This window comes from Procambarus clarkii, chromosome 66 (assembly GCF_040958095.1).
Source record: "Procambarus clarkii isolate CNS0578487 chromosome 66, FALCON_Pclarkii_2.0, whole genome shotgun sequence".
NCBI lineage: Eukaryota > Metazoa > Arthropoda > Malacostraca > Decapoda > Cambaridae > Procambarus > Procambarus clarkii.
Genome location: NC_091215.1, coordinates 28,124,189 through 28,139,432, shown reverse-complemented (window position 1 = coordinate 28,139,432; position 15,244 = coordinate 28,124,189). Strand labels below are relative to the sequence as shown.

Here is a 15,244-nt window from a genome sequence, read left to right as displayed (position 1 = left end):
AGAAGGCATTCACACATGCATACTAGCATATAGTTAACCAACCAGTTACTGTATAGTTAAACTAGCATATAAGTTATAGTTAAAGTTATAGTTATAATTTGTTTTACCCAGTTTTCTTAATATTTTTAGTTTAAAAGTTAACAAACTTCTTTGTATTAAGAAATATGATGTATACAAGTAACATTGCTTTATACTGACATTTGTAAAAAAAAAAAAATCCATTTTAAATATAGTTTTAATTATACCATCCTTTTATGAATTGACTAATTTGTTTCTTCCTCTAGGTTAAATAAGCAAAAGCTAGAAAAGCTACGTCAAGACTATGGGGAAAATTCCGAGACATACAAGGGCTTCCATCACATGTTCTGGGCATTTTCCAAAGCCCCACTTACACAGACCCTGACTAAAATACCAACTCCAGAAGTGGAACAACAAGCGATTCAGATTTCTCTTGTCATTCTTACATATGCTGGTCTAAATCCAAATGGTAAGTTTTTGTTTTTCAATTTTGGCTGTTACCAACATAATTCTTATTTCCATACACACTATAAATCGAAAATATAATTTAAAATAAGAGACTTCTGCTTAACCTTGTTGTAGTTTGTTTTGTTGTTTGATATTGTAAATTTTGAAATGTGTAGTTCTTGAAAATTTGTCACCTAATCTCAGGTTATCCAAATTTCTGTTTGGATATGAAGTTTTTACCAGAAAATTATCCAAATTGGCCCAATGAAATATCAGTGATTGTTTAATTGCACTAAAGCACCTCAGTTTGGATGCTGGCGTTAATAGCAACCAAAATTATGTAAATCTCAAGAGAGGATGATGCAAAGGAAAATCAATCGCAATTCAACTTGACTCCAACATCAAATTTGATCTCAATTTATAAAATTCTATCAATAGCTGATGAATGCATACATGTAAATTTTAATTTTGTGATTTGTATGTACTTTGTGTTCAGCTGAAGCAGCGGTGACAAGCGACGACCAGCAGCTGAGCATGGTACAGGGTGTGGTGGAGCAGTGTATGAAGAGGGACCTTCTCCTTAATGAAACTTACCTTCAACTTATAAAGCAGACAACAGATCATCCAGGTACCTAAAACATACAATGTGGAGCCATATTTCATTCACTCATCAAATGGATGTGATAGATTATGTATCAGCTCCAGTATAGATGAGTTTTGGATATAGTATGTTTTTGCCACTAAATTTAATGTTTACATATGCTGCTAGTAAAAATAGACTGATTAGCAATACCGTAATGTATATAAAGTCTTGAAAGGTTTAAAAAATAAGGAACTACAGTACGTGTACATCTTTTTTTTTTTTTTTAAATAGTGCCAGTTTGCAATGTATTTTATATATAAAATATTATTATATAGTAGCTTATTAGATAAAATGGCTATGCTGACCTATTATAATATTATTACTAGTTGCAAATACAGTATTGGCTTGCTTTTAGCCCTTACCCATATCTGTACTGTTACAGTACTGTAATATTTGTCCGTAGATCCTAACTCCAGAGTCAACCTTCGCCACTGGTCGCTGCTCACACTATTCTGCTCTGTAATACCACCGACTGATAAAACCATAAGAAAGTACCTGCGTGCTCACCTGCAGCGTTGTGCAACAGATTATGTATCGGAAGAGGGCAAATATGCTCGCTATGCTGAGAAGGTATACCAGTGTTGTTTATCACTACGTTATGGGAAGTGATCGCTTAGTGTTATTCCTCTATATTAAAATAATTGATATGTGTTGGATGAGGACAGTGTATTATAGTTGGAGGGAACAGTGTATTATAGTTGGAGGGAACAGTGTATTATAGTTGGAGGGAACAGTGTATTATAGTTGGAGGGAACAGTGTATTATAGTTGGAGGGAACAGGTGGGGGGTCTGCATTTGGGATCAGATTTCTCTATCTTGTTAGCATTAAGTAAACTAAACTGAACCTTGGAGGTTTTAATTTTGACTATCTTGACAAGGAGTAGAATATACACAATTAACATGTCTGCACAATTGCTTCTTTACAATATGTGCAAATCGAGGACAAATTGTATGACACAATGTCTATTAAAAATAATTTTATTCACCTGTTGCCTCTTTCCTTCCAGTGTTTGGTTAAAGCACTTAATAATCGGCGCAGGCAGTGGGCACCTTCAAAGCAAGAAATTTTATGTACCATAAACCGCCGACCAATATATGCCAGGTTCCACTTCATGGATGGCCAATTCCACTCTCTAGAATTTGATGCATCTGCTACTGCTGCAGAAGTTGTTCAACTCATAATGCACAAAATTGGCTTAAAAAGTACTGCAAAAGGTAATGTATTAAATGTGCTTGTAGTGGTTTTGATTATTATATTGCATAAATTGTCTTGCACCTACTTTACATATATACAGTATATTTTTTACCTTCTCTTTTTGACACCAATCTCCTGTCAGCAGGCTAAAGCTGGAGCCACATATATTTAGGCTAAAGCTGGAGCCACATATATTTAGGCTAAAGCTGGAGCCACATATATTTAGGCTAAAGCTGGAGCCACATATATTTAGGCTAAAGCTGGAGCCACATATATTTAGGCTAAAGCTGGAGCCACATATATTTAGGCTAAAGCTGGAGCCACATATATTTAGGCTAAAGCTGGAGCCACATATATTTAGGCTAAAGCTGGAGCCACATATATTTAGGCTAAAGCTGGAGCCACATATATTATTGTTGTAACAATACATATCACCTATATACAGTCTTCAGCTACATTCACTAGTCTGTTGACTAATACATAAGACACGATAATAGTTAATACTATTTTCTAAGGTTTTGATGGAATATGTCGGAGATTATAGATAAGCTACTGTACATTATGTAGCATTCAGAGAATCACTACTGTACAGAAGCTAATACTCAACATTAAACTTCTGTTGATGTTGAGAAGATGTCTTCAATAACATACTGTATACAGATGTTATAAAGAAAAAAATTTAATTGATACAGGTTATGCAATATACGAGATGTTGGGCACAACTGAAAGGTGTATAGTAGCAGAAGAAGTGCTAGCCGACGTAATGTCCAGATGGGAGCGTTACCGGCAGTCCACTGCGGCCACCCAGCACCACACCCATCATATTTTCCTGTTTAAGGTACAACACAAGATTTGCAAAGGTGACAGGCAGTAAATAAACACTAAATGAAGATTATATTATTACATTTTAAAATCTGGATATATATATTTCAACCAGAATAAATGGATAATAATAATAATAGAAATGAATAGCAACCAAAAATATATTGGAATTACAAGTATAATTTCTGGTAAATTTTTAATGTACATTTGCTCTGAGCAAAATGAACTTGCTAACTCAAAAATGCAGTTCATGTCATTCTATTTAGATATGAACCTATATTGCAGTGAATATATGCCCATTTCACTTTTGTGTACATATCTTAAAAAAAGATATTAGAATAGCTATGCAAGATTTCTTAGCATACTGAAGACATGCCATACAGTATATCTATGGCACATGTGCTAATTGACAAACTGTAGTTATTTAATAATTTGATCAATACTAATTAAGGTTCTTAACACAGAAACACCTTCTACTGGAATCATGGCTGGATCTGAGTGATAATGTAGAGAAGGAGCTGCTCTATTTCCAAGTGCTGTACACTCTTCGTGCGGATAAGTTCCCCGTCACCCAGATGGAGGCTGTAAGTAATACTGTTAAAGTTACTCGTACATGCTCTCCCACCTCAAACTTTCTACTCATTTATTGGCATTTTCCAAATTGCCATACAGCTGCCTTAAACACTGTAAACCATGGAGCTTCATCAATATAAACTTTCTTGCCAGTTTCTGTGATTTTTAAGGAAATGCAGGAGGGGATTAGTGATTAGTTTGTGTCATACAAAGGGAAAGTGGAGCACTTCATGTGAGGTGACTGGTGATGGCTTAAGAGGCACAGCATAAGCTACAAGATCACATTCCTGTTGGGCTATTTGTCAGTCAACCTTTAGACTGGAGTTTCCAGACATAGTGAGGCCTCACCATAGTGAGTTTAGATAATTTCTCACCAACTTTCATTCCATGGCACAAAACTAATTGGAGTAGAGTTAAGTTCCTGGGCAGGATTAGACTCTTGAGCATGTTTCCTTAGTCAATGCTCTTGTTCACCTAATAAATAGGTACCTTGGAGTAGAGCAACTGCTTATGTATACGATATTATATACATCATATCAGTTTATTAACGTTCATCCACGTGGAGAGTCCAATTAACTCCATCTAACTGTTGTACTGGCAAGTGCTATAAATTTTAAAAAGTGCCCTAGATATTGGCAAAATTAGGCTATTTGTGTTGTAAATATGCAAAGTTGGGATATATAGGAAGGTTATTGAATTTGTTAACTGGGGTAATAGCTTAAGTCTATGTCATAATACCTAAACCATGATTTGTTACTTTTGCCATGAAATTTCTGGTGAACCATTTTGTTCAGGTCTGCCTCACAGACTTTACACATCATACAATATATAAATATATTAATCAGCAAGTTCCTATTTGATGATCTCATTAGATATGCAGTGGTTGTTTATATAGGCTTTATTATAGCTGAACAGAACAGAGTTTAATCGGTGGTAATGTTCATAAGCACATGGTGATGGCAGTACAATAAGAAAAGATTTTGGATAATGTACTATGATTTTAAAATGCATTATTAGTTTATTAAGATAATGGTAAATACTATATTCAGAGATGTATTCAACTTGTTTTATAACCGTTTTCAGGTGATGCTATGTTCCTTAAGGGCACAGATAGAGCTGGGTAACTTCACAGGAGCAAACATGGACTATGGGGAAGTGATAGCGCACACACTATCGCCACGGCTTTTGTCAAATGTGACGCACGAGGCAGTGGCCATGCACCACCAGAGTTTGTTTAACATGGACTCACAAGAAGCAAAACAAGCCTTCCTTAATCTTATAAAATCTTGGCCATTGCACAGAGCCACAATATTTGATGTCACGGTAAGTTATGACTTCTTTATTTCTTACTTTGGAGCAATGAGGCTGTGTGAAGCTTCTAGCATACATTCATAAGCTCATGTGTATCTATGCAGTGCTACACTGGACTCTTAATCACCATGAAAATAACTACTTAGCCTGATTACTGTGGCAGACAAGGTACGGCAGAAGTAAAAAAGGCACCACCTTTCTTGGTGATGATTGCCTGCAAGATGCTTTTTGCAGTACAATTTACCATTTAGTGGCCTTTATTGTTTCCAGTGCTAGTGTTCTTTCAGTCAAATCATTTGTCCTTTACCTCCACCCCTAATTATTAGCTGAAAGAATTGCCTTTAAAGATGAGTCAGTAGTAACCATAACATACATGTACACATTCACATCATCACCCTTGCTTAGGAGAGAAGCTGGACAGGCTATAAATTTCCAAAGTCATCTTTGTTTCCTCTCATGGGGGTGACTTTCTGTACAAATGTATCCCTTGAAAGAAGTCAGCATAAAGAGTTCTTAGAAAACTTAGGCTGCAAACCATCTATCTGCATCAAGGTTTTCCAACCAAGGGAGAGGCTGTTCATGTGCATGGTATGTGATTAACTTACCTTTTAAAGGCAACTCCTTTTGTATACTTTTCTCATGAATTTTCACAACATAAAATTATCAGATTAATTTAATCTGATAATTTTAATTCAGTCTGATAAATTTATAAGCATCAGGCATGTTCCTTATTTTTAATATTCATTTGCAACATATGATTTTTATGTAAATGTTCTACACTCAAAAACAAGCCTTGAGATGTGTTAGCATTGATGAGGCAATGTGTCCATGCTGGTGTGGACTTAACACACATGTTAAAACAAGTTAACTCTGGCTTCCTTTAATTTTGTTTAGGTTGACAAATATATTATAATCTGGGGTCTTATAAGATGTAATAAATGTTCGAGCATGCTTTATCGTCTTAATGTCTGCCTTTTCCAGCAATCATTTACCTCCAACTGGCCCAAGGTTCTTTGGCTAGCAATTGATGAGAGCGGCGTTCACCTGCTGGAACATCGTTCAAGAAATGTTCTTTGTACATATGAGTATGACTACATCCTCAACTACTCTGCTTCCATCACAGCTCTCATGATTATCACAGGATCAACACGAAAACAAAGCAAAATAATTCTCAATACTACCCAGGTGAGCAGCATTTAGTTTGTATGGATCTATGGACAATGTTGTTATAGTAAAGATGAGCTTAATTAACAAAAAAGGGTGTACAAAAAAAGCAATGAATATAATAAAATGCAAGTACTAGGTCATCTCTCTCTCTGTGGCCAAACAGTACATAAAAACAAATACAAGAACAGCCCCCCCCCACATGCAGGACACAATCCAAAGGATTGCCAATACAGAACTTAGTTGAAGAGTGGAGCCCACTCCTGGTTACTGGGACTGCCATTTGGTTGCAAGGATGTGGAGCTAACTAGTGGTTAAATCTTGGCAAGATGTGTGTACATAGTTTGCATCAAGATTGCACTTGCTTGTTTTAATGTTTTCTATCTTTGATGGTTTTCCCTTTAATATGTTACTCATCTAGTATCCCCACTCCCCTCCATACCTCTATCAAAGGAGCCAGAATTCGGTCCTGGTCTTCTGGAGGAACACTTCAATGGAGCATGATTTGGTAACAGGGTTTGAAGGACTCCAAGTGGGTAGCTCAGGGTGAGAGAGAGAGAAGCCCTCACAGAAAACACTTCACACGCTTGAATTATCTTGCTGTATGAATTAATAGCAATACGAATAAATTAACTTGGACAAATTTTAATTATCTACCTTATTTCAGGCTTTCATGATTGCTACTTTAATCAAGGATTACACAGAAGTCTTGAGGGAAAATCTTATTGGTGGAGATGGCCCCCCTCCTTCAGGACTAATGGCACCACCTGCAACGCAAGAATGTGTGCCACAGGAACCCAGACACTCCCGCCCTCACAGTATTATGGCTCGACCGCCTCCAACGTTAACAGAGGAGCTCGTTACTCAGTGATCTCTTCATTACTGCTTTAGATTTGAATCGTTACTTTTCTGGGTTTTCAGTGACCAACACGGTACTGTATTAAACGTTATAAACCTGCACAAAAAAAATACAGCATTCTGGAAAATGCTTAACAGTTATGCATTATTTATTCTTGAAATACTGTACAAATATATTAATCAACAAACCTGGTCATCAACCACATGATTCAGAAACTATTATTATTTTCAGGGAGGGAAGCTGTGTGTCAGGATAGTCATTTTTAATAGCAAACAATTTAAAATGTGAAGTAGAATCAAACTTTTCAAGAGTTTATATATAACAAAGCCAGAGGCTTGTCAAAGGTCCTCCATTAGTGCAATCCAAGAAAATTGTAGCAGCGTTAAATATTTTATTTACATTGCAGCACCAAAAATGTTATTTATAAACTTCAAATTATTTATTAAAAGTTTATTATAAATTATTGGTTTGTCAGGCCATAAAATTAATTTTCTTTCAAGAACTTCTAAGTTGCTTAAAGTATTAGATTACAGATATAGTACCTCACCATACTATATTTCCTTTATATAATCTATGAATTTAAATTAAAAGTGTCCATAAAATTAGGTATTTGCTCTCTTCAAAGGAAATGGTGTTGAATAATGAAGCTCCAATTTCTGGGTGAGCCCCCAGTCTCTCTCTGAAGCCACTATTTCTGATAGAGCCATACTACTAAGTGTCATCAGTCACAGATTTCTATTGGCCTACTGAGGACCACAACCCAGAACCTGGCTCCTCAGCGGTGCAGGATACCACAAAACAGACAATCTGAGAAAACGAGCCTTGGAACATGGAACCAAGGCAGCAGCAGCAACCTACAAAGCACCCAACGAGGCAGAACCAGAGGCACGAAGGTTGTGGCAAACAGCTGCCATTGAACACAAGATGGACCCCTGGTTGAACCAACCAACACCAAGGGACCTCCATGGAAGGCAACCGACATATCTGCCAGGAAAGGAGCTGGCTGCAAACTGCCTGCCTGCCAAAGCCAATGGAACAAGAGCACCAGTGCCAGGAGAGCAAGAAGCATGGCCACCCGATGACCAGAAGCAAGAGACACACAAAAAAAAAAAAGCCTGAAAGACAAACCCTGACTGAAGGGTATAACAGAAACAGTGGAAGAATTTAAAGGACACAGACAAGAGATGAAATGGGCTCAGGCAACCCAGGAGCAAACCAGGGGCAAACCACATGAGACGGCCTTTGAAATGGCACCAAGGTAGGATCAACCCTGAATGCAAGCTGCAGTGACTCCACCAATACCACACAACATGAGGCAACAGTAATCGACAAAAGTTGCTGAATAAGAAACTACCAAGACAAAGGAGAGCCACATTCTCAGACACTGAAGAACGGCAAAGAGGAGAAAAGGAGCCACCAAATTGCCACAGTGAAAAATCATGTTTCAAAGACCAGACTCGGAGTGTAGAAGTACAATCCAGTAAATACCAAAGCTGACCCAACCCACCCAGAGGCGTGGAAAGAGGCACTGGTTCGAAACCAACCAGCAGCGCCTGAAACCAAGAAACCAGTACCTAAAAAGGAAGCCAGGAAGAACAGTCACCAGAGGCAGACCCCGACCTGGCCAGGAATAAGAGCCACAGGGGAAAAAGAAACAACACCTTCCCAATGCAACAGCCAAAGCATCCAACACATGAGCCTCACTATGGGTAATAGAGCCACATAATGGAATGAGCCGAGACCACACAAATGCAAAGAGGCCCAGGTCCAGACGCCTGAAAGACATGGAAGGAAATAGAAAGGAGACCTGAACGGGCTACCCCGAGAAATGGGAAGGAACCAGGACAGACCAACCATGAGGACAGTGGACCCCTTCAGGAAACGAATAGTGGACAGACAAACCCCAGAGAACCCAGCAGAAGAGCTGCCCACAGAGACCAAGGCAACCTTCCCCCTCCAGGCAGAAACAGAGAACAACCAGGGAAAAGGCTGAAAAAGCTGGAGCACAGAGCTTGGGAACCCACCCCCCGCAAGCCATCCAGGATCCAAACTACCCTGCAAGCCTGAAGAGGAAGTTGGAGATGACAGCCTGCCTCGAAAGAGTGCAGAACTGGCAAAGTTAAATTAATTCCCGAGGAAAGGAAGGGACCAAAGCAGGCATATGCACAAGCACCCAAGGCACCAAGAGTCAACACAACACCCACAAGATAGCAGAGCAGTAGCCAGGAAATGGCTCAGCCAACCTGATCCCAGGATGGAACCAACTGGAACCAGAACCCTGATAGGCCAGGAATAGCCAGAACCTCGATCAGTGGATGCAGAGACCAGCTGGGAGCCCACACCTGAAAGGAAAGCCACGTGCCCCACCACATACAGGGACAACCCAGAATTCCGAAGATGGACAGGCCAAGACGCATCCCAGAGGTCCAGGGAGAGCAACCAAGAGGCTACCTTGCAAATGAGACAGACTACAGACAACATGGTCAACTGGAAAGAGGTGGCCAGAATAGCTGGGTCAGTCATGAAGAATATAAAACCATGCCCTAGGATGGGACTGAGAAGAGCCAAGAAAACCACCAAAATGGCAAAGACAGGACCAGCCCTGCAAGACCACACACCAAGAAACCCCAAACCAGGCAAACACTCGACAGACCACCAACCACAAGTGAAGCTGCACAAACCCCACTCGCCCACAAGAGAGGAGGGGGGGGGGGGCAACCAGGCAATCGATGAGAAGCACGCAAGAGGAATCCCAGAGACTCCTGCAGCCCATTTGAACTCCATGGCACAATGGAGCAAGGGCACGACAAATGCTGCAAAATGCCAAGAGAACATCTGACCAACAAGGCACAACAAAGAGAAGAGCTGGAAAGAGCGTACTGTACATGGAAAGAAAAGTCCCATGATCTTCAGGGACTTGAAAGGTAGGCACTTGCAGAATGCCGATCTTGTTGGGCCCAAGGCATGCGGAACCAAATCCAGGAGAAAGCTGCACCAAAAACAGAACTGGAGAGGGAGAGGGGAAACAAACTCCCAGCCCCAAGCCCCCTGCTAAGAAAACCCTTCCCAGAGGAAAACAGAATCCACACAGTCGTCCTGAGCCCAAGGGCACAAAACTGGTTTCCGCCTTACCCCTCCAAGCCCTAGAAACTATAGCAAAGGGTCTTGGGGCAGAGTCCAAGGGAAAAGCTTCAAAAGAAGAACGGGGTTGGCACGAAGGAAGACCCAGAAGCCCAGGTGAGACTAGCAGGCTCGACTGCCTCCGCACCAGAGCTGGAAGGGGTAACCCGTGGAGCTGACCAAGCCACATCCCAAACTAAATACTGCCCCAACCCTGAAACCCTCAGATGCTTTAGGGCCAAAAGCAGGTAGGGGGGAAGAAAAATGAAAAAGGGGTGCAGGCAGAACCAGTGTAGAAAGAACCAATACTTCCAAATTCAGGACCCCTAACAACAAATCCAACCAAGACTGCTGCAACCTAGAAAACCTAATATGCAAAGTGGTCATTGCCTGAAGACCTTAAACCTACTGGGATGGGCAGAAGGTGGGCAACATGATGGAAAAAAACCCAACATGACTGGGTCAAAGGTGTCTTTGATTCAACAGCCAGCACGAGAGATGCAGGTGGAACAAATGTTGCCACATTTTACAGATGTGTAACCCTTAAACTTGCATAAAGCGAGAGTAGGTTCGGGGAAATATCCATGGGACCACTGAACCTGCTGGGGGTTTTCTGGGCCTAAATTGGAAGTAACCCCACTGGAAACACTATGCCAGTCCTATAGAACTATATATAGTCCCAGAATAAGAGACCAGAAGGCCAACACAGAGTGTCACATGAAGTCCAACAATGGCACACAGGTAAGACTAGGAACCATAGTGGGCCCTGCCAGCCAAAATCACTTAACTCCCTGAGGGCGAGGGCCTCCATAGTCGAGGACAACCTCTAAAGGGGTGATCCCCAAACACTCCGGGGAAAAGTCCTCAGCACATGTACAGCCAAGTGCTCTTAACTTCTGGCTTACTGCACCAAGGTGCACAGGAGCAGCCACAAAAGCAAAACAACCACTTAATTGAAAACAGGACACCAGAGTCAGAGCGACAGAATGACCAAGCACTTGCTACCATCAGAATAAAACTGAGGGTGGAGCAGCTCACTGACCCCAGACTGCCTCAATGGTGGGCTGAACCAATGGCTCATGGTTCCCAGTAGCCCAATAGAACTACACTACTGATGACAGCAGTATGGCACTGTCAGAGACAGTAGCCCGAGGGAGATACAAGGGGGTCCCCACAAAAAATCTCTTCAAATGCAGAAATAATCATGACAGTTCTATATACAGTATATATGTATCACATGTGTATATACGTGATCTTGCTGGGTTGGACAATGGCAGATTCTCCACTTCCATGCACTAAATTGCTCAAGAACCTAGCATGCAGACTGATTATTAGTGATCATGAGCATGTAGCAACAACCAAAGCCATGTGTTAGTGTGTTGTGCCAATTATTGGCTCTCTTTGGTTAATTTTTTGTCATCAAAATGCTTCTAAGTGTGAATGCCTCTGAATGATGGTTACTGCTTCTCCTGGAATAATTATAAGTTCATCCTAAAACTCATTCAGTGTTTCCTTATTGTACAAACTTTTTTTTTTATTTTTGAATATACTATACTTTTATATTATATACATATATATATATATATATAATAAAATGCTTAATTGCCTTGAGGAATAATGAGCCTCTCCTAAATTGCCTTGGAATTTAGGGTGTTGTGTACTAAAGCAAAGATATTCATTCCTGGTACATTATTTTCCAAACTTTGTAGTTATGGCCAAGTAAAACCTTAAGCTTTTTGAGTAGTCAACTGATCATATGTTGCTGGTGCTATATGTTTGTTGACCTTTCTACATGTAATGTAGGATTTTTTTTTTTTTTTTTTAGAATACCATGTATCTCTAGCTAAACATGTTTGCTGCAGACCCATTCAATGTGAGCATTGGACACCGATAACATACTTTTCTATAAATGCTGTTTATACCTATTTGCCGATACGTACTTGAATTCTTTGTTAAATGCACTACTATGTATGTAATTATCACCCTTGTTAACTAGGTTCTGCATAATCCAAATGTTTGGTGCACATTTTAACCCAAGATGTAAATGGCTGTAATTACTCCCAAGGAAATATATACTGCCAATAAATCCCTAACTCTTTTTTGAAGTAGCATATTCTACTGCAACTCTCAGAAATAGGATTATGTGATTGATATTATAATGCAAGTTGTGTTCCTTAAGACAGGATAGTTACATACGTCCTTGGTCCATCTCGTGCTAGTCGTTTCATTTGCAGTTTTAATTAATGTTATTGATGCAGTAATTTAATGCTTTAGTTTGGTTTTATGTATAATTCTTGACTCATTTGTCATACTCAGTGAATGTAGTGTGCAAAGTATAACTTATAATAACTATTATTTGTTGAAAAATACGATACTAATGATCAAAGTTTTTACGTGTATTTTTGTTTTGGAAAGATTGTGTGTATATAGTGTAACAAGAAAATGCAACCGTTAAATTTGATCTCCAGATAATAAAGAAGTTTTAAATATATAATATTTCCCGAAGACTTTCCTCAACTTATTTTTAAGATATTTTTTTAATTTCAAGGAAATGCCTTTCTTGTGTGATAACATCCTTCAGATGGAATTAAAATCTTTGTAGATTGTATCCAGAGGTCCCAAGAAAATTTGAATAAATATTTTTGGTCTTTGCTCAGGTCAATTTAATTTAAGCTGTAAATCGGATAGCTTAAAATAAAAGAATAAGACCTGTATTTGGTTAAGACACTAATTGGTAAAGATGATGTTAAAAAAAATAAAAAAAAAGTAAGTGACTACACGATGCCCAAGGAGAACAAAGACCAACTCACTGAATAGGTCGGACATGCTGGTTATTCTCCAAGGTTTGTGGCATGATGGTTACTCTGGATGTGATGCTTGCAAGACAACATATACATATGTTAGCTTTAACTTGTATTTGCCAAACCATGTGATGTACAGGTATTTTAATAAGAAAACCATAAGATTAATAATATCATCATCATTTACTATCTATCCACATATTCCAAAATGCCTTAATGTTTAGAAATGCTTCCTGTTCAGTATTTGTGTAATCTACATATGGGATAAACATTAATAATATTGCATTGTAACCAGTTATGTGAAATGGATTCTCCTCACATCTTTTGTACTTACATTTTTACCAAAGAATCTCTCAATGGTAGCATGAGTGTGTGTATATATTTATTACCTGGCGACTCTTTATGAAGAGAAGCCGACTCTTTGTTGACTTTTTGCAAATATTGCATAACTATGGTTGAGGTTATGTACAGTATGTCGCATTTTTTATGCAGTGTGAGACAAAGGCAAAAGCCTTAAATTAGTCCCTTTATGCAAAATTAGTTTTTTTAAGCCAGTTGGACATTGCAATTACTGATAATGTATATGTTGTTGAAAATGATTATTCAACATTATCAATTAGTTTTTTAAAGGGTGTATCTAGAAAGCAGTAGAATTTATTTTATATTTTTCAAAAGTGAGGCCACCATAACAAAGCTCATTAGAACAAAATCAATTGTTGTAGATACTGAAATACTGTATGGAGGAGAGGTTAAGGGTGAAAGATGCTGCCAGTGTTACTGTTGTACCCTTCAGTGTTCCCTCAGTGACTAGTTCTGAAGTGATGTGTGTACAAGGTTGTGTTCACTGTCTTATCACAAATTTATGCTAAACTGGTTGTTCATCCCTCAGTCACTGTGTTGTATTAAGGGTCTCTGGTACAGTTGTTATATTCCCTGGTCTTCACAATTATTAACTGTAAATTTAACATTGCTGATATTTTTAGTTGGTATTATGCAATAGTTCTCTTGTTTATAGAATACTATTTTTTTTCCTTTAATCTGGGATGCAAAAGTCAGTCAAGATGATGGAATATGATCGCATTAACAAGAAAGCAACATTTTATGACGATAGTGTGAAACTCTCAATGAGCTTTTGTAAATCTTGTCAATGGTATGTAAGATGTTATTTCTACACAAATATATAACAGTAATTGTATTATATATTTAATTTACCTTATTTATTTAGCAATATACATGGACATAAGAAGAGGCTATAGACCAGCCTTAATACACGACTGGAGGGGTTACCCGGCAGTGCCCAGGTCTCACTCCACCCTTCACTCCCACCCTCCTCATCTCTCCCTATTTTCCCTCTCATGCCATCTCCCTCAAGATAACCTCATTTCTTCCTGAACAACTCCCTCCTTCCCTTTCTTCAAACATACTCCCTCCCCCCCCCCCCCCCCCACTACTTCTCTTGAAATATATTTTACTTTTACCTCTTTTGGAATATCCCCTTCTCTTCCACTCTCAGAAATAAGTAAAGAAATCTAGGGACGGTGTCAGCTATTCAACATATAAAAATGTGAAACATGAAGTAACAAATACTGTAACATGAAACACAACCCTTATTTACCTTGAATGACAGGATTGCCTTGTTTGTCCAAAATGATGATGAGGATGTTGTATAAGGTATGACAGATGGCCACTGGTGAACCATCTACACATTCTCTCTTATCAAGGGCTTTTTCATTTTAAATGCCTTACCATGGGCATATTTGTATTTAAAGCGCAGATACTGTACGTGTATTTTTCTAATCGGCGAGCTCCGATCCCGCACAGATCGAGCAACGGAGTAACTCTCTCAGAACAATGCTTATTTCACGTAAATTCATTAATAAACACACATGTTTTATATGTCTCAAGAAAGATAGAAATATAAGCTTCATTTTAAATACTTTAACATAGACATATATAAAGCTCAAGTGAAGATACATACGTTTTTATAGTGGCATTCAGTAGCTTGTCGGTCATGGAATGCAGAAGCCTACGCACTTGCCAATATAGTGTGTAATTAACAAAGGTACGCTTATAAAGCCTAAAATATTATATGCCTTCAGAAAGACAGAGATATGCTCGTTATTGTGAATGCACCAAAGGAAATATATCTTGTTGAAAGACAAAGATATATCAATTCTAAAATAAGTTTCGACTCTCGCTCGGGCGAGAGATAGCGCGACTCTCGCCCCATCTATTGGAGATTCTGTTCACCTAATGACCCAAAGCTACTCAAAGCCTCCTAGCATTACTTA

The 15,244-nt window shown here is 38.9% G+C and overlaps 1 protein-coding gene across 5 annotated transcripts in view; it reads left to right on the top strand.

Annotated features, from left to right (window-relative positions):
* Myo81F (Myosin 81F) overlaps window positions 1-10,451 on the top strand; it is a 117,936-nt gene extending 107,485 nt beyond the window's left edge. For all 5 annotated transcript variants that reach the window (XM_045760230.2, XM_045760229.2, XM_069309984.1 and 2 more), the window contains 9 exons: window positions 285-487; window positions 962-1,093; window positions 1,512-1,678; window positions 2,116-2,323; window positions 2,996-3,141; window positions 3,590-3,709; window positions 4,782-5,021; window positions 5,991-6,194; window positions 6,841-10,451. In XM_045760230.2, coding sequence (XP_045616186.1) covers window positions 285-487; window positions 962-1,093; window positions 1,512-1,678; window positions 2,116-2,323; window positions 2,996-3,141; window positions 3,590-3,709; window positions 4,782-5,021; window positions 5,991-6,194; window positions 6,841-7,044 — 1,624 coding nt within the window. In that variant the 3' untranslated portion in view covers window positions 7,045-10,451. The remainder of the gene's footprint in view (window positions 1-284; window positions 488-961; window positions 1,094-1,511; window positions 1,679-2,115; window positions 2,324-2,995; window positions 3,142-3,589; window positions 3,710-4,781; window positions 5,022-5,990; window positions 6,195-6,840) is intronic.
* The last annotated feature ends 4,793 nt before the right edge of the window (window positions 10,452-15,244 follow it).